This window comes from Pseudorasbora parva, chromosome 18 (assembly GCF_024679245.1).
Source record: "Pseudorasbora parva isolate DD20220531a chromosome 18, ASM2467924v1, whole genome shotgun sequence".
Taxonomy (NCBI): Eukaryota; Metazoa; Chordata; class Actinopteri; order Cypriniformes; family Gobionidae; genus Pseudorasbora; species Pseudorasbora parva.
In genome coordinates this window covers 19,708,490-19,727,157 of record NC_090189.1, presented here as the reverse complement: position 1 = coordinate 19,727,157, position 18,668 = coordinate 19,708,490, and the positions used below count along the sequence as shown (strand labels likewise).

General features: G+C 39.4%; 2 protein-coding genes across 2 annotated transcripts; one reads left to right on the top strand and one right to left on the bottom strand.

The window, feature by feature from the left end:
* Positions 1-1,065: 1,065 nt before the first annotated feature.
* On the top strand, positions 1,066-7,473 carry ppm1nb (protein phosphatase, Mg2+/Mn2+ dependent, 1Nb (putative)). Its single transcript, XM_067424002.1, has 6 exons — positions 1,066-1,820; positions 2,306-2,877; positions 4,345-4,462; positions 4,617-4,731; positions 6,202-6,265; positions 6,429-7,473. The coding sequence occupies exons 1-6, from the start codon at positions 1,409-1,411 to the stop codon at positions 6,453-6,455; spliced, it is 1,308 nt and encodes a 435-aa protein (XP_067280103.1). The 5' UTR covers positions 1,066-1,408; the 3' UTR covers positions 6,456-7,473.
* Positions 7,474-10,843: 3,370 nt separating this feature from the next.
* kcnk12l (potassium channel, subfamily K, member 12 like) lies at positions 10,844-18,668 on the bottom strand. The gene is made up of 4 exons (XM_067423315.1): positions 18,420-18,668; positions 17,663-17,827; positions 16,558-17,345; positions 10,844-13,856 (listed from the first exon to the last, which is right to left on the bottom strand). The coding sequence occupies exons 3-4, from the start codon at positions 16,964-16,966 to the stop codon at positions 12,847-12,849; spliced, it is 1,419 nt and encodes a 472-aa protein (XP_067279416.1). The 5' UTR covers positions 16,967-17,345; positions 17,663-17,827; positions 18,420-18,668; the 3' UTR covers positions 10,844-12,846.

Below are 18,668 nucleotides of genomic sequence, written 5' to 3'. Positions count from 1 at the left end.
AAGACTGCAATATCCAAAAACCTTGTCCAAGTTTTTTGAGGGGTAGGGGATAGGTTTAGGGGATAGAATATATAGTTTGTAAAAATCATTATGTCTGTGGAAAATCCTCATAAAATATGAAAACAATGTGCGTGTATACAATTGTATATGTTATATATAAAAAAGTATACATTTTAATTTTTTTATTTTATATTAATAACATATCTTATAAATGATAAAATAAAAAATATATATGTATAATTAATAAAATTACTTTTTATAATCAATGCTACTACTACTATTATTATTACTACTATTATATTTATTTTTATTAGTTCTTCATTGTGTCATAACTGATTTCTGTTTTAAAGTGTTAAAATAAAATAAAATAAAAGTAGCTCTGTTTTTTTTTTTTTTTTTGTATGTTTTTTTTTTTAGGGTACTTGACCCAGCAGATGACTCAGTACTACCAGCATCTGATACAATGATAGTTCTACTATCAAACACATTTATTAATTTTTGTTTGCGTCATTCCATGGACACATGGAAATTACAAAGACAAAAATAGCCAGTTATGTAATGTGAATGCATTTTTTATTTACATAATCCACTAATCTGTCCGAATCATCCCTTGTTAGAGTCTCCCAAGTTCATATTTGAATTTGCCATTCATGAATTCTGCTTAAGGCGAACCATGTTCTTTAATATGAATCACTGAATCTACCCCACATAACATTTTTAAAAAGAGGCTACTGTGTGCTCCTCTCTCTCTCTCTCTCTCTCTCTCTCTCTCTCTCTCTCTTACTGGGATACTGTGAAAATCTGTTATGCACATTAATCTGTGCATGTTAGGTAATCCAAAATTATCAAATGTTCAGCACAGATGATTAACAGAGGGAGTTCAAGAGGAGAAGCGGAGGGAGGGAGGAAGAGAGGCATGAACATGTGAAAGAGAGAGCCACTCTGCAAAAGGATTGCACGTTGGTGTGTACAACAAGAGGGAGGACACAGTGAGATGATTGGTGCACAGAAATAGCCCAGCCAATCAGAGTGATGACAGGAAAATAACGGGCTCAGACGGAGAGAAAGCTTAGAGAGAGGGAGAGAGATAGAGAGATAGAGAGAATATCACTGACATACAGAGGAGGAAGGCAACAAAAGTGGATCAAATTGGAAAGAGCAGCTATGACTACAGATAGATTAGATCATAGTGAGATGTCTAGCAATGGGTAGAGTGACAGAAAGGAAAATCAACCGTTCTGCAGTGGATCATTCAGGGATGCTTAAAGGTGTAAAATCAGCCTCTTGGGAGCGAATGCTGTGAAGGCCCTGAGCAGCAAGGCTGTACACAGCCAAACCAAAGCCAGCGAGCTACAGCACTGGGTGGAGGCCGTGAACGGATTCAAACGAGTGCAGAAAAAAAGACACCATGAGGACATCCAGGAAAGGAAGCGTGGAAATGCCTGCATTTGTAAGGCAGCTGGTGAAGGAAACTGAAAAAAGGGTCACCTCCTTTTTTAAAGGGGGGCGAGGGGGAGGTGCAGGGGAGATGTCCGAAGGCGAAGAGGGAGGGGAGGAGGAAGGGGTCATCCCTAGCCCCTACTTAGATCGACCTGTTCTGGACAAGCACATGCAAGAGGGCTGCGCTTCCTGGGGGCTTACCTACGCCCTGGCCAGCATGCAGGGTTGGAGGGCACACATGGAGGATTTCCACAATTGCTTCCCTCAGCTAGGAGGGGAACTGTCCCATTGGGGGTTCTTCGCCGTGTTTGATGGACACGCAGGGAGCGCTGTGGCCCAACACTGCTCCCGAAACCTGCTGGACCACATCCTGGGCACAGGTGAGCGACAAGCTGTCCTACAAAAAGGGAAAGGCTTGTATCTCTTTGGCTAATACTGATGAAAGTACATCTTTAGTTATTTGAGAGCACGGCAAAGCATTACGACTGAGAGGATTTTGTCGAGAAACAGAATTTCTATGATCATCACATCACATGGGTGATGTTATTGATCTTTTCAGGACAGATCAAAGAGGATCTTTTTAGATTGGATTGATTTGTTGACCTACTGTAAATCCAAAGCCACATCAGCCATCACAATCCATGATCTGACAAGTGAATTGCAGCGTACAACATGTTCCTAATGTAGGAAAAGCAAATAGAAGTCGCATGATGGCTGCTCCTTGCAATCTTCACTAATGAACCCTTTAAATTTGTCTTTCTGAACATGCAATTGTGATCTGTTTGAAGTCACAGAATAGTATTGCACAGTTAACCATGGACTAGATTGTGTTAGTTATTTAGTGACATGAGCTTTTTCTTCTCAGGCAAGATCCGAGCAGATGCGGATGTGGAAAGAGTCACTGAGGGCATCAAGGAGGGCTTTTTTCTCATGGACAAGCACCTTCATGCCATGGCCTGTCGTGAGGGTTGGGAACGCGGAGGGACCACTGTCGTCTCCACTGCTATCACCCCACGCCACATCTATTTTGTGAATTGTGGGGACTCTCGGGCCGTCTTGTGCCGTGCGGGGCGGGTTGCCTTCTCGACGGAGGACCACAAGCCCTTCAGCCCTGGTGAGAGGGAGCGGATAGAGAGTGCCGGAGGATCTGTGACTTTGCAGCGTGTGAATGGCTCGCTGGCAGTCTCTCGGGCATTGGGGGACTTCAGTTACAAGACAGCCGAGTGGAGGCCGGTCACAGAACAGATGGTCTCGCCTGAGCCGGAAGTGTCTGCTGTGGAACGCTCGCCAGCAGATGAGTTTCTGGTTCTGGCCTGCGATGGTGTGTGGGACACTGTCAGTAATGAAGAGCTCTGTGCCTTCGTTCACAGCCGACTGCGTGTCTGCACAGACCTGAGGGAGGTCTGCTCCCAGGTCATCGACCTCTGCCTCTATAAGGTTAGTATGTGAGTGTGTTCACACTTGAAACTATTAAAACAAACCTTGGTGCTATTGCTCTGTTAGTGAGGTTGATTTGATTGAGTGTGAAAGCTTCCATCGCACCAAACAAGCAGACCGAGACCGCTGAAAAGATGGATCTCGGTGCGCTTCCAAACGATCTGTGGTGCGTTTCGAAATGAAATATAAATACAACTCGGACCTGTAAACGACCCAACAACGGGATATGATGTTACAAGATGCGACCCTAAAAAGGACAGAATGCTCAAGCGTACCTGTTTTTCTTTCTCGTCATGTTCCCATCACAATTCGATAGAGGAAGAACTGCACCTTGCAGTATATAGCACGTGTGACAAAAGAATTTTAGTTTTTTTGACTCCTTTACACATTTAATAGCTCTTCAAGAGATCTCAGCTGGTCAAGAAAGTTCTGTCACATAATATATATTAAAAATCGACCAATCAGGTTGTGAACATATCCCTGTGACTTTAGGTTAAAATGCCACTGTAAATGTTAAGATGACCAGGAATAAATGTTGTTGTTTTTTTGGGTCTGGACCCAATGAACCAAGCAAACCAAATTACAAGTGTGAACACCCTATGAACGGAATATTTTTTGTATACCACTTTTAGGGACAAGAAAATGGCAGCTTCACTCTTTTATTTATGATTTATCACATTGAATTTACCACCAAAACTTTACATGCATAGACCAACTCTGGTGTTTAACTGCCACAGATATATTTTTTAACAAGGTTTAGACAAATATACTTTCAGATATATTTTATACAAATGTATCAATACAAGTTGCTTATATTTCCTCATAGGTTTGGCTATTTTTAATATTACATTTTTTGTGTATTTATATTTATACTGTATTATGTGTTACCAAAAATGTACAGTATTTTAGGATTGGAAACATGAAGTATATTTTATAATATGAAGTCTGGAATTCTGTTGGCTATGGCATCCCAAGCGGACTTCAGCCAGGTTTTTGAATTACGTAAGACAAAGAATGGCCTTTAGGCTTCAGAAAAGGATGTGTGCCGACCTGAAAATGTCAGCATCTTTCTGTCCACAGTAAGCCAGATCTCTGCTTTGTCAGGACTGCACTTTCATCGACCAAAGTGAGGCCGCTGTATTCAGCTGTTAAGCTGCAATGGGATAAACTACTTTTAGCCTTGGCGTTAGGAGCTTAAAGCATTCTGCCTAGCATTTTGCCATGTAGGGATAGACAACCAACAACATCCCTAAGAAATTAAGGATAAGGTCTGCGTTAGCGTCACCAGTTCCAGACTACTCATCATCAACATGAGGTAATTGTTCTTAAAACAAAAAACCCTCAAGACTGGCGTCTGATGTTCCTTATCTAAAGAAAACAATGCTACTCAGTTGAGCAATGAAATCAAATAGCGGACATCTTACATTTCTATTTATTTTTTTAATGTCTCCATGTATTTGCTAACAGGGGAGTCTTGATAACATCAGCATCATTCTAGTCTGTTTCCCTGGCGCCCCCCAGCTGTCACCTGAGGCACTTCACCAGGAGGCTGAGCTGGAGGACTTTTTGGAGTCCAAAGTAGTTGGTAAACCATATGACCTGGCTTCTTTTGAATGTGTTTTTAAGATCTATGTCACAGATGAAAATCCTTTCAAATGTATTCATGTAATGGTTAGAGTAAGTGGTCCTCTAGAGGTCTGCTTGAGGAATTATTTGCCATTGTCATGTGTCTTTGGCAGAGATATTTGAAGAGCTGAGCGCAAGAGGTGATGAGCCTGATCTGCTGTCAGTCTTGACAGTGCTGGCTTCAACAGTGATACCTGGACTTCCACCAGGGGGCGGCCTTCAGAGCAAGTAAGTGGATGTTTTATATCATGCTCATCTGCTTGCTCAAAACCGCAGACAGTAATGATGTGAGAGAAGTGTGAGAAGTGTATGGTTTCTATACAAGAGCTACTTTCAATTAGCATTGTTTTTCATCTTTCTTCCTTTTTTAAATATTTTTTATTGTTGTTGATAAAAAGCAAAAATTTATTACACTCAACGGTCACATTATTGGGTATCTTTGTGCCTTCAGAACTGCTTTAATACTTTCCACAAGGTGCTGGAAACCTTCGTCAGAGATCTGCAAAATTGTCGGCTTCACATCCATGATCCAAATCTCCCGCTTTCGCCTACAGAACTACCGCTCACTGGATATTTTCCCTTTTTCAAAAACATTCTCTGTAAACCCTAAAGATGGTTGTGCATGAAAATCCCAGCAGTTTCTGAAATACTCAGATCAGTCCGTTAGCCATGTTTAGTCACATAAATCACATTTCTCATCATAAAAAATAATTACAAAATTCCCTCCATTTTCCTCTATTCCCTCCCTATTCTGCTACCATAACCAATGTCTAAAACGTAGTATTTCAAGCACTTTCGAGAACTGATTTTTCGCCACTTCGTGATGAATCGCTTCCTTTATTTCTCAGTTGTAAGTCGCTTTGGATATAAGCGTCTACTAAATTCATTAATGTAAATGATTGTTATGCTCAGTGTGAACTTCAGTGGATCGTCTTGATTGTGTCTACATGCCTAAATTGATTGAGTTGTGGAGATATATTAAAGTGTAGTGTGACTTATATATAACTGGAAAAGTACTGGCAGCTTATTACCTGGACATTATCCATTAATTTTACAGACATTTCCATTAACCCCAGCATAGAACGCAATAAAGTTCAAAATTCTAAATAGAGGTAAAACACATGTAAAAAACAAACAAATAAATAAATAAATACGGAAAATTCCGTCAAATAATACATTAGCTACATTGTGGCTTATTTTCACTGATTTTTTTTTAGACTGTACTCTTGATTTCTATGACTGGCTACAGTTTATAAATACATATACTCCTTTAAAATATATTTAAACAATATACAATCATCAAAAGACTAATGGAATAGATGTTTTATTTTATTTTTTATTAATAGAGTTGATCTATTCTTTAAAAATGGGGGGGGGGGTAATTCCACTTCATCATATGTTGCTAATTCATGTATAGTACTAGTGACTCACATGGTAAAGTTAAGTAATACGTTTGAAAATCGAAAATCCTCAGATTATGGGATTAAAAGCTAAAAGGATGACATATCCACCATTGTGCTGCATGCAGACCAATGCAGGTACCCCGTGTACACAGCAGCTGTTCTAAGATTCAAGTGTCTACTCAGTACAGGCACCAAAGCACCAATCAACTCCAGAGCTCAAATAGTATGTAGGTGTGTTGGCTGACAAAAGAATAGGATTTAACTTTGAAATAACATATTTTTTGGACAATTGCAGGCGGAACTGTATAATTTCTGCCTACTATCAGCAGAAAGAGGCACAGCGTTCAAGATTAGCCCAGGTAAGTTTCTGTGGGGATATAACTGTCCATTTATGTTACACTAATATTTAATATATTACATATACTAACATGTCAAAATGACTAGTGCATTTATCCTTCCTGTATGCTACAGTTAATATCTAAGGCTTTTTTATCTGAATTCCTGTCTTTTTTATCTCTTCAGGAACTCCGTCCTACAGATGCCAATTAGAATCTGTCTCTTATTAATGCTTAATGTGCTAAATTGAGGAAGACGTTAAGATGATCTGTTTACTGTCTTTAAACTAATACAAATGGAAAGGATCTTCTTTTTGGACAGCAACAAGAATTTTACTTCCTCCTTTTTGTACATTTCCTGAATGATGAAATGTACAAAAAGCAATGTTTTGCCACAATGCAGGACAATAATGACTGTACATAATTTTGACTCTTTAGATTGTGATACGTTCAGTATTTTCCTTACCAAATGTATTCAATGAGTCTAACAATCTAACATACTCAGGTAACGTGTTTAAGCAGTGATGACAAACTTTTAAGATTATCTTCAGTCTTTGCATTATAACAGGTCATTTTTTAAACCGATACCATAAAAAGTCAGAACTAGATTATTCTCTGGACTCTGAGGAACGTTACATTAGCAACAAGTCTATCAGTGAGGTATTAAAGGAATAATTGACCCTAAAATGATTTACTTGCCTTTAGTGCTTACTCCTTTTAGAAGCTTGACAGCATGTGGTAACAAATATGTATTTTTAATAAAAGTAGGGGGAAAAAGTCAGCATTCAGGTAAGGAGAAACATGAGCTTGCATAAATAATGACAGGATTTTCATTTTTGTGTAAATTATTCCTTTAATAATTCAAGGCAAACTTGAAATGAGATCTCTAAGAAACAAATTCTATTAAATAGAATTAAAACAAGCACTTTTACATTTTGGATTATATAGGCCTGTAATATGGTCAGAGTGCAATTTTTTTCTGTTTTCGAATAGTTGTTTCCTGTAAAACTCTGTACTGTTTGCATGATCTGTACTGTGTTGCCTTACTGACCTCTTTAAAAATATGCCAATATATAAACGTGTTAATATTACTGAGATATTTCCTAATGACTATCAAATGAACCAATGCAGTGCTGTATCATGTTGTGTAATAATCTTTGTGCACATTTTACAGATCTTGTGCAATATTTGTGCTAACATACAAGTTAATAATAAACAGATCAAGTCATTCATGATATTTCTGTTTATTAGTGTCTGTCCTGCTACATAACCAGATTGCTTTATGGTAATTATAGTCATCCATTTTATGAGTGTGTGTGTGTGCGTGTGTGTGTGTGTGTGTGTGTGTGTGGGGGGGGGGGGGGGGGGGGGTCTCAGATTTCAGCAGTATCAACATCAGAAAAGGTTCTTTATAGAAACGTAAAGGGTTCTGTCTCAGCCTCAGGCACTTCACATAGAACCTTTCAGTGGTTCCCAGTGGATTTAACTCTTACTCTGCCAGCGTTTTTTTTTTTAAAGTGTCCCGTCATCGCCAGGATTTTTGATCATTTTAAAGGGGGGGTGAAATGCTGTTTCATGCATACTGATCTTTTTACACTGTTAAAGACTTGGAATCCCATACTAAACATAGACAAAGTTTCAAAAGTTAAGGTGGACGTTTGATGGGAGTATTTCTTTGTCAAAAATACTACTTCCGGTTAGTCATAAGTTTCGGCAAGTTTTTTGAGATCATGCGTCCCCATTGACGTTAGTGGGGGCGGAATTTCCTTGTATGGGCCTTACGGACAATTCTACCGGAAGCGCGTGAGAGAGAGCGAGGGAGAGAGCGAAAGCAACAGCCTACGCCCATCAAAGCGGGGCTTGTAGGATGCTGGACAGGTGACAATTACACATAGCACATAACAATGTCACCAAAAAAGTGGGTTTTTGGTTGCCAGACCAGATTCGCCAAAAACCCCGCGTTAAGGCAACAGTGGATGTAATTTGCTTTTCCGGATCAGCAACTGAGTTGCGCGAATGTTTATATCTGTTCGCTGCATTTCGGTGCCGACTGTTTCACAAGGCCCAGCTCGACGCCGAATTTTCCCAATCGCCTAATGCTGAATGATGGAGCAGTCCCAACGTTAGAAGGGTGAGTGAGACTGCTTTTAGTCCGCTTACTGTCTAACGTTACACAAACCACGCGTAAACACACAAACACACGTGCACAACTGCACTTCCCACATGTACACCTTCAAAGACAAAAATACGACGATATAATTCAAGTATAAATATGTAAATAACACAAGCCGCTAAGCATATTATATAGTTAGTGTATAACTTGTAACTTACCACATACAGACGTCCTGCTCTAGTCGTTTTTGCTGCTGCTCCTGTTCAACTGCAGCCTCTGGGTCTGATTCCGGATCATAGATGTATGGCTGTATCTGATTAAAAGCCATATTTTTATTTTGAATAAAGTTTTTTTCCGCTGTTAGGGATGACGCTCGACTCAACACACAGCGCGCTGCTGCACACGTCATTATTTAGCTCCGCTCACACGACACGCCCCCACCCGCTCGGCTTTTTTCGGAAAGACTCGGAACAGCGCATCTTTCTTATATAATTATTAAAAAAATAAAGACTTTTCGGAGATATGCAGGATGCAATGCTACTCTATACGTACTCAAGATTGACATGACACTGACTGAAACTGAGTGTTTCACCCCCCCTTTAACAAAAGTTTCAGGGCCCACAGAATATAGGCTACATGCAATATATCCACAAGAGGTAAAAACGATATAAATACTGTTCGTTTTCTCACACAAACCGCTCGTTTCGTGTCTTAGGCCATCAGTGTGTACTTACGATGGGGGATTGTTTAATTTGGACTTCTCTGTGTATGCTCTTTGAGGTGGTGACCATAGACCTGCATTATGTGAGGCACAGACAAGAACGGTTTGACGTAAAAAGATCAAAATTGAAACTACTGGGGAAACAAATATACCTACATCTCGGATGCCCATGAGGTAAGCTAAAACATATCAAAATTTAATTTCAAAGTGAACTATCCCTTTAAGTAGGCCAAAATGTTAGCATTTTTAGCACTTCTGGTTCCCGAAGTCAGTGTTTTTTGAATGGGGTGAAATGAGGTGTGTGGTGAGCTATATTTTCATGTTTTATTCTAAGAGAGTAAAAACACCAGTATTGTTTTTTATTGTTTTTTGCTGTAACATGTCTTGAACAAGACAGGACTAATTTGGCTGTCGAGGAGATTAAATGTCATCACGCAAAAAAGTTAAAGGGGGGTGAAATGCTGTTTCATGCATACTGAGCTTTTTACACCGTTAAAGACTTGGATTAAATCAACAACGTCACCAAACAAGTGTGTTTTTGATGGAGCGTTGACTATAAAGGTTCACAATCGTGCTTTGGAAGCAGGCGGTGAGTAAAACTGCTTCAAATGTCTATGTTGTTGGCTATCGTCGCGTGAGTAAAACATTAGTGAACAACACGATCGTATAGTTAATTTATCAATGAAGCATGCGATGTAACTTATGGCGTGTGTTTAAATACATTTGTTTAGCTGACCACTATAGGTGTCTGTTTGTTTATTGTAAAGCCACCCCAAACATAAACCTAGGTGACGTTAACACAAAGGACATTCAAATGCGCTACTCCATTGTTTTTCTATGTAACACTATAACACAGTCTGACGTGCAAAACCGCCCAGAAAACTCGGTCCCCTCGTAGAGCTCGTCGGAACGGATCGAACGAGACTGGCCACGCCCCGAACGTCCTCGGGGCCCGCGAGTTACAGCCGCTTGAAGTAGAAACTTTAACCGGCCACCTCTCGGAAACGCGATCGTAGTGGCCGACGAGGCCTTTCGAACGAGCCCACCCACGCCCAGAAACTCGCCGGAGAACGGGAGCTAGGGCGCTCCAAAGTCGGGGGTCCCGCATACAATAGTCCATAAACCAAATCGTGTCCTCACAATACACAAGTAAACAAATGCAAATGTTGACAGGCCACTAAATACAGTACACCACAGAGATGGACATCCTGATGTTGTTGCTTCTCCTGTTCAATTTACTTTAGCCCCCGGATCCGATTCTGGATCATATATGTACTATTCATATATATACTATTCAATACTATTCTATAGGTACTCAAGATTGACGTGAGACTGACTGAAACTGAGTGTTTCACCAAAACCACCCCCCCCCCCCCCCCTTAAGTTTAGTCTCCTTTCACAGACTCATTTTTCTCATAATTGTGCTCTTTTAAACTAGTCTAACGCAAACGTCATGGGAACATGTTTTTAGATAAAAACTGAAAAAGTTGTTGGAAGTAATGCTGAGTGTTGGCTATTTGTGGGACTGGTAGGTTTAGGCTTCAACAAAAAAGTTGTCCATCTGTGATATAATCTTGATGGACCAAATTTGTAAACATCAGAATCTTTTGTTGACCACAGAGCTTGATTTTTGTGATAATCCAAAAGCAAGCAGCAAGCCTAGACTAGAGAACCAGAGAAGGGAACCGGTGAGATGGTAACTGACCGTTGGCCTGGCTCATAGGCCTGGCTACATAATGACGTCATACCTGCACCATGTCAACTGCGGGAAACGATTTGATTATTATTATTATTATTTTATTCATTTTAATAACATTTTATGATTTAAACAACTTGTAAACATATTTTATAACTAGAAAAATGATTGCATAATACTTGGTTAACGGGTTAAGCCATTTCTCCATATATAGAAGTTGTGTTTAAAATTAAGTTTAAAAACCACAGGGTTCTAGTTAAAACCAATGGTAAAACCAAAACCCATAGACTGGTAAAACCCGTCTATGGTAAAACCCCACAGAACACTTTTTTTCTAAGAGTATACCAGTGTCATCCTCAGGGGGGCAGTAGAGACTCGTGAGAGACCACAAGCACAGTAGCCACCTGCCAACACAGCGCTACAGTCTCACTCAGAAACTGATTTTAATAATAAATGGCAATTGAATGGCAAGAGGCTGCTGTAACACTGATGTAAAAAGCGTGAGTACTCTAGTTATTTCGTTTGAAACACAAATGTTGATACCAAAATAAATAGGCTATTCAACAAAACAGTAAGATTTGTGTTTACAATATACAATATCTACAGAATATATACAGTATATCTTTTAAAAAATATAGAGAGATGACAGTGTCTTTTAAAATAATGATACTTTCGCATTAGATTCATGTTAAAAAATACATAATTGTATTCATTAGATTATGCGTTTCTTAGGCGGCGTGATAGAAACGATCAAACAATGCTCAACTAATACTGACCATATCCCTTTGATTTGACACTTGTGGGCTATTTCTTCCCTCGGGACTGTCTCTCTGTAAGTGCCGTGGCTTCATCTGCCTGGCTCTTGAAAATCAGTCTGTTTTCGTGAAGAGCCGTTAAAGTATCTCTCCAGAAGCACAGTGTGATTGCTCACCACACCGGCCAATCACTTCAGCATCAAAGTGACTCTGAGAAGCGACGTTAACCATTAAAATCACATTTGTTTGTAATGATTTTTAAAACGAAAGAACAAAGTCATTCCTACATGCTTATATTCACCGTCCTTGCGATCTATAGTGGTAATTGTCTATTTTAATTTGATGTAGCCTAATTTGCTCTGCACTGTATCTATTACAATAGTAGGCCTTTAATTGCATGCAATAATTGATTAAAGCTCAGAGAACTTAATTCCCAGCAAACAGTAGGCTACGGGATCAGGGTTGGGGAAAATTCAGAACTGAAAAATGGTCTTCCCTTTAGTTAATGAGTGTGAATTATGATTAAATTGTTCAAAATTCAATGAAGTTGAATTAAAATTTGTTTCGGAATGACATAAAGAAGAATTGTATTAAATTGCAATTTAATTAAATTCAACACGGCAAATGAATTGAAGGAAAATTTAGTGTTTCTCAATAGTCCCTCTGTCCTCAAAAGTTAGCCAAATAACTATATAAACTAAAAATCTATCTATTTATTTATCTATCTGTCTGTTTTAAAGGAATAGTTCACTCAAAAAAGAAAATTCTGTCATTACTCATTCCAACCCTAAAATAATGTCATCTTTAAAACACAAATTAAGATATTTAATGAAAGCTGAGCGATTTCTGTTCCTCCATTGAAAGTCACAAAACTTTGATGAATTAAAGTTAATATAAACCATTGTAAATGTCCCTTATTAATCAAGTAGTTTAATCGAAGAAGAGACACAATCTCTTCATGAAATACAGATTTGGTTTAGGCTTTTATTTACATTTAATAATATTAATATTACATAATATTACATTTTTATTTGTGTTGGTTAAAACGACACAAGGGTAGGTAAGAAGACAGAATTTTCATTTTTGGGCGAACTATCCCTTTAAGAAACCTAAACTTTGTTTTAGTCATTTAAATATAAATTAGCATTATACATTAACATGAATTTCAAATAAGTTTAAATACACAATTTTGCATTTTAAAGCCATTATCAATTCAGTTCTGAATGGTGCACAACCCTGAACTAAAAGTCATGATTGAATCCTGTATCTCTTTATATTCAATTACTGTGCAATATTCTACGTCATCTTTGTATAACAGAGCTACCTGTCGACACTTGTCTCCTGAAGGCGGTTATTCATGATAGCAAAGGCGCCCACTCCACCAGAGAAGCCGTTCTGGCGAACATGGCTCTGTCTTGGATTACCATGAGCGGTCTCTGAGAGTTGCTTCTGTAGAATAGCCAAAGAAACCTTGTTGGTCATAAAGTCATTGACTGAGATCATTTCTCCAGACAGTCTGCGCCCTGTCAGATAACCTCCATCTGGTCCTAAGCCAGCGTCAGTCTCACTATCACAAACTGTTTCCACTGATGCATTAGTGAAGCGCTTTCCCGCTGTTTCGTTAGCCGGGGCAGGGTGCACGGCATTGCGTTTTTGAGCCCTCTGCCGAGAATTTCCCGGTGGAGGCTGGTGGTTGTGCCGCGTGTTGGGTATGCGTGGAAAGCAGCAGCAACAGCAGGCCCGACCTCGCCGCCTGTAAGGACGACCACGGCAGGGGCACTGACCCTTGTTGCTGTCCAGTTTGCCGAGGATCCAGTTGAGCGTCTGCTTGATGATGATGGAAATGACGTTAAACAGGGAATAAATGCAACACACACCCATGAGGATGAAGAGGCAGTTGCCCAGACGGTAGGCCTCCTGAGCTTTATAACTTTCCCGTTGGCTGCTCACTACATCCCCAAAGCCAATGGTGCTGAAGGCCACAAAGCAGAAGTACAAGGACTCAAAGTAGTCCCAGTCTTCCATGGCAGAGTACAACGCAGATGCGCAGCATGCAATCAGCAGGGCTGCGATGCCCAGAATGAGCATTACGTAGTAGACCGATGGTTTCCAGCCCTCCAGACTGTCATCCTCGCTCCTGGCTTCCTCTCCTCCCACGCCGGAGCGGCGCAGTTGTCGCTCGTGACACCAGCGCATGATGTAGGCCAACATCGTGATGATGCGCTCCAGGAACAGGTTGAAGAAGAGGATCGTTGCTGCACAGCCAAGGAGTCCATAGAAAATCAAAAAGATCTTGCCTGCTACCGTGACGGGAGTGGTCATGCCAAAGCCTGGAGGAAAAAGGGAAGTATTTTGGTGATGTATTTTCAATACATTTATTAGTATTCATGTAAAAGAAAATCACAAAAAACACCATATGGCACTATATTTCAAGTCTAATTTATGCTTATGGAGAATTTAGTACTTTGCAAGTGGTCATGGGAACAGCAACAGCTAATAACGTGACAATAATCACTTCAAACCAGGAAGGGCAAGTCTGAAATATTTCAGTTATGGCAAAAGGGAATTTCAAGTTAGTAATACAAATGTGGTTGTGCATTGATTTTTTACTTTAGTTTTATGTAAAGGCGCAAGAGCAGCTTGGATGTTTTGAAAGTTCTCTTTTGGGGCCACAGAAAAAAAGAAAATTACATGGGTTCAGGGTCTATGAGGGCGAATTATATATTTTTATTTTATTTTTTTCGATTATGTGCATGGTAAAAATAAATTAATTGAAAACCTGAAACTAAAAAAGTGAAGAAAGTTGATTTAGCCAGTGTAACTATTTATAATATACATTTTTGTATTCAGGTAAACAATTTTATTTTAGTTTACTTGATTCACTATTAGAATTTTAGTTAATATTTTGAATTAAATATAAATCTAATATCATAAATATATTGTCTGTTTTTGTCAAGGTTTTATTTCCTTAAAAATGTCTACCATACAGTATGTAATTTATAGGGTTAGTTCACCCAAAAATGAAAATTCTGTTATTAAAGGTCCCGTTCTTCGCGATTCCATCTTTCAAACTTTAGTTAGTGTGTAATGTTGCTGTTAGAGCATAAATAATACCTGTGAAATTATAAAGCTCAAAGTTCAATGCCAAGCGAGATATTTTATTTAACAGAAGTTCCCTTTCAAAGCCTACAGCGAACGGCCGGTTTGGACTACAGCAGGAAGTGCAGGGATGTAATGACGTCACTAAACCGTTTGTTGACTAACCCTCCGCCCACAAGAACACGCAAAAAAGGGGGCGTGGTGTTGTTGCTCTCCCACGTGGAGAAGAGCGCGCATTCAGCGCTTGCATCTCCCCTTTATGGTAAGAGGCGGGACCTTTCCGGGCAAAGTGCGCTAAACTGCTGTCCAATCACAACACAGGAAGCGCTGGCCCAATCAGACCTCGTTACGTGTTTCTGAAGGAGGGACTTCATAGAACAAGGAAATCATCAGGCCGTTTTTAGGACAGAGGAAACAGCGCTGTACAGATAAGTAAATTGTGTGAAAAATACTGTTTTTTTACACGCGAAACATGAACTCATGTTATATTGCACACTGTAAACATAATCAAACCTTCGAAAACACGCGAAGAATGAAACCTTTAAATTACTCACCCTCATGTCATTCCAAAACATTCATTCATCTTTGGAACACAAACTAAGATATTTATGATGAAATTTGAGAGCTCTCTGACCCCTCCATAGACAGCTATTTAATGAACATTTTCAGTGTCCAGAAAGGTAGGACATTGTTCAAATAGTCCATGTGACTCCAGTGGTTCAACCTTAATGTTATTAAGCGGCGAGAATATTTTTGTGCGCAAAATACCAACAAAAATTTTATTTTATTTAGCAATTTCTTCTCATCTGTGTCAGCCTCCAACAAAGCTTACGTTGTAATTCCAGCGCAGCGCTTTCTGAGTTCTACGGCAGAGCGGCGGCTCACGATTGGCTAGCTCCTGCATCAGCAACACACACACGCGTACCGTGGACAGCATCGGCCAATGATGAGCTGCTGTTCTGCCGTACAACTCGTAGTCACATGCACCATTTTAAAGAGTTAGTTCACCCAAAAATTAAAATGATTTCATTAATTACTCACCCACATGTCGTTGGACACCCGTAAGACCTTTTGATTTTTTTTGCACAAAATAACTATTTCCGTCGTATTGTAACATTATTGTACAGCGACTGTAGTGAGATGGACTTTGTATCGACGTGTTTAGTGCCTTCATGGGTCTTGTGAGTGGGAATGTACTGAATGCCAATAGAGGCCTTTTTGAAGCCTTTCTCAGCCATCAGCTTTCAACAAAAATATCTTCATTTGTGTTCCGAAGATGAACGAAGGTCTTACGGGTGTCCAACGACATGAGGGTGAGTAATTAATGAAATAATTTTAATTTTTGGGTGAACTAACCCTTACTGATGTCTTTCCTACCTTTCTGGGCCTTGAAACCGTTCATTGCATTAATGTCTCTCGGATTTCATCAAAAAATATCTTTGTTTGTGTTACGAAGATGAACTAAGGTCTTATGGGTTTGGAACTTTGGAACGGCACTTGGGTGAGTTATTAATGACATCATTTTTATTTTTAGTTGAACTAACCCTTTAAAAAAAAAAATCATTAATTCAGTTTGAGTTATTTTAGAACTTCAACTTTAAACAACAATTAACATGTTGGCTTGACAACTATTTGAATCAAATAAGTTTAGGTGTTTTAATATTTCCATTTGTTTTATTTTGTTTATTTTATTTCAAGTAATGCAATTTTTTTATGGGTTTAGTTCATTAAAATATAGAACATGGTGGCAACAATTCTGTTGTTATGGGTTTGATTACCAGAGAATGCATGAATTAATAAAACAGTAAATAATAATGTAACGTAATGTGCTTTAGATAAAAGCATCTGCCAAATGTGCAAATTGTACATTTAGGATTTCTGCTAATTATTTCCCTTTTTTAGAAATTGATTTGCTGACATATATGAACTCACCAATTGTGGAGATTACTGTGCCAACAAAGTAGAAAGCCCCTGAGAAATCCCAGCGGGGCCTAAGTTTGTCTACACGGATCCCAGCCACAAAGGCCTCCTCATACTGTCTTAGCAGGACCTGCAGTGATTTCAGGTTTATGTTGTTTTGATCAGTGAAGTTGGCCAACTGTTCATCCCAGAGCTTGTGAGCTTGCAGCTCAGAGGGATGCTCGAGAGCGGAGAACACCACCGCTCCACACAGCAGGTAGAGGAGGATGAGGGCCGCCAACAAGCCAAAACGGGCATTGTCTTCATTTAGGTGCAGTGGGAGGCAACAGCTGTTGCTGACATCTCTTCCACGTGGCATGACTTGATCGTCAGCAGGAAGTGACAAGAACAGGCAAACATGAACAGCCACAAGAAAACACATAAACGTCTCCACAATGGCCTTTAAAAGAGGTGTAGATTCACATGAAAACCATATGTTTGCTGACAGAGTTCAAAAATGAAGGACAAGTGTGTACTGGCCAAAGTTCTTCATGTCCATTAACATCCTGCTGGATTCATAACCGCATCACTTTCTCCAGTGGCACTGAGACAGAGACCACAGCGTAAAAAGCGGGGTTATCAGGTAAAATGACACATGGTTCAGGAAATAAGACATCAAGATACACCTTTTGGGTTAGCAGGTAACAGTAGGCAGGCAAGCGCAAGATTGTTATCTTTCCCCATCTCGCTATCCAATTATAGCTGGTGCCGCACCAGTCAGTAATAATGTTATGGGCTAGATGTGAAATCATTCTTTCCGGCTGCAAAAAAAAAAAAAGCATATATTTCAACCTCAGTGAAAGTTTTGGCTAATAGAAGGAAAACTTAAGTGCAGGCTATTTATAAATTCACCAAAAAAAAAAAAAATCAATCCCAAACTACATTAAAAAAAAATACACATATTTTAATAAGGCTATATATCTGTTGTGTTTAAAGGGCATTATTAAGAATTCAAGAAATTATTCAGATTAATTGGATCACTGATTATTGGCAACTACAACTGAAATGTCAGTCCCATTTTCCTTATTGAAGTGATCATGAACAACTTTTAAAAGTGGTGAAATTAAAGGTCACTTACCTGATTTTATATTTAGATGAAACGTGCTGCTTGTGTCATCAGAATCCTCAAACAACACGGGTAATGGAAGAATCGAAAGTGGTGGAAACGTTAAGTTAAACTTAAAAGGCGCCGCTTATTCTTGGCATGTGTGGATCCTTGGCAGTGCGTGATTGAATGATTTAGCTGAGGAGTAGTGACAAAAAAAAGGAGGAGTGTGTGTGTGAGCGAGAGAGAGAGAGAGAGAGAGAGAGAGAGAGAGAGAGAGAGAGAGAGAGAGAGAGAGAGAGAGAGATAGTCAGTCAGTCAGTTCTGGGGATTTGTATTCAATCCACTGAGAATCCTTTAAAAGCTAAAAAGATTATTTCAATGGTTCCTTTGGTGGTATTTTCTTCGTTACATCATTAAGATGCAGGCAGTCTTTTGGTGATGCTGTGAGGGATAACGTAATTAACAGGTAAATGACCTGTTGTGTAAAGAATCACTTATAACGTTCCACCGCTCATGATGTCTGCAGTTGTTTTTTTGTTTTGTTTTTGTCTACTGAAATTACTTGGAAATATTTTGCAGTGCTTCGTCAGCAGAACACTCCAAAAACACATTACAGTTACGACCCTCAGAGCATGGTTTCATTCCCGTTAAAAATCAAATATTGTGTCCCTGTAAAAAATGTAGGCCTAAGTCTAGAAGCCTACTGCATAAATATTTCAAAATAGTATTCCTTCAGTGTAGCCTGACAAGCCAGACCCACATCAAGATGTTTGGTCTGGAAACTCACCATTGACAGGGCTCAATCCGAGGGGCGGATAAACGGTTGTCTTTCAAACTCCCTCTGCATGCGATAGGATAGCGCTACCACCAACCAGTGCAACGAAGGTGAAACAGAGCTTGTTGATAGATTAAATATTCGCCGTATCAGGTCAGCAAAACTCCGAACACAACACATCTTCCCTTTTTAAGAATGACTTCAGTGCCGTTCTTTTCTCAGAGAAAAGCTTAACTCCAAGTCGAAAGTTGATTCGAAAGA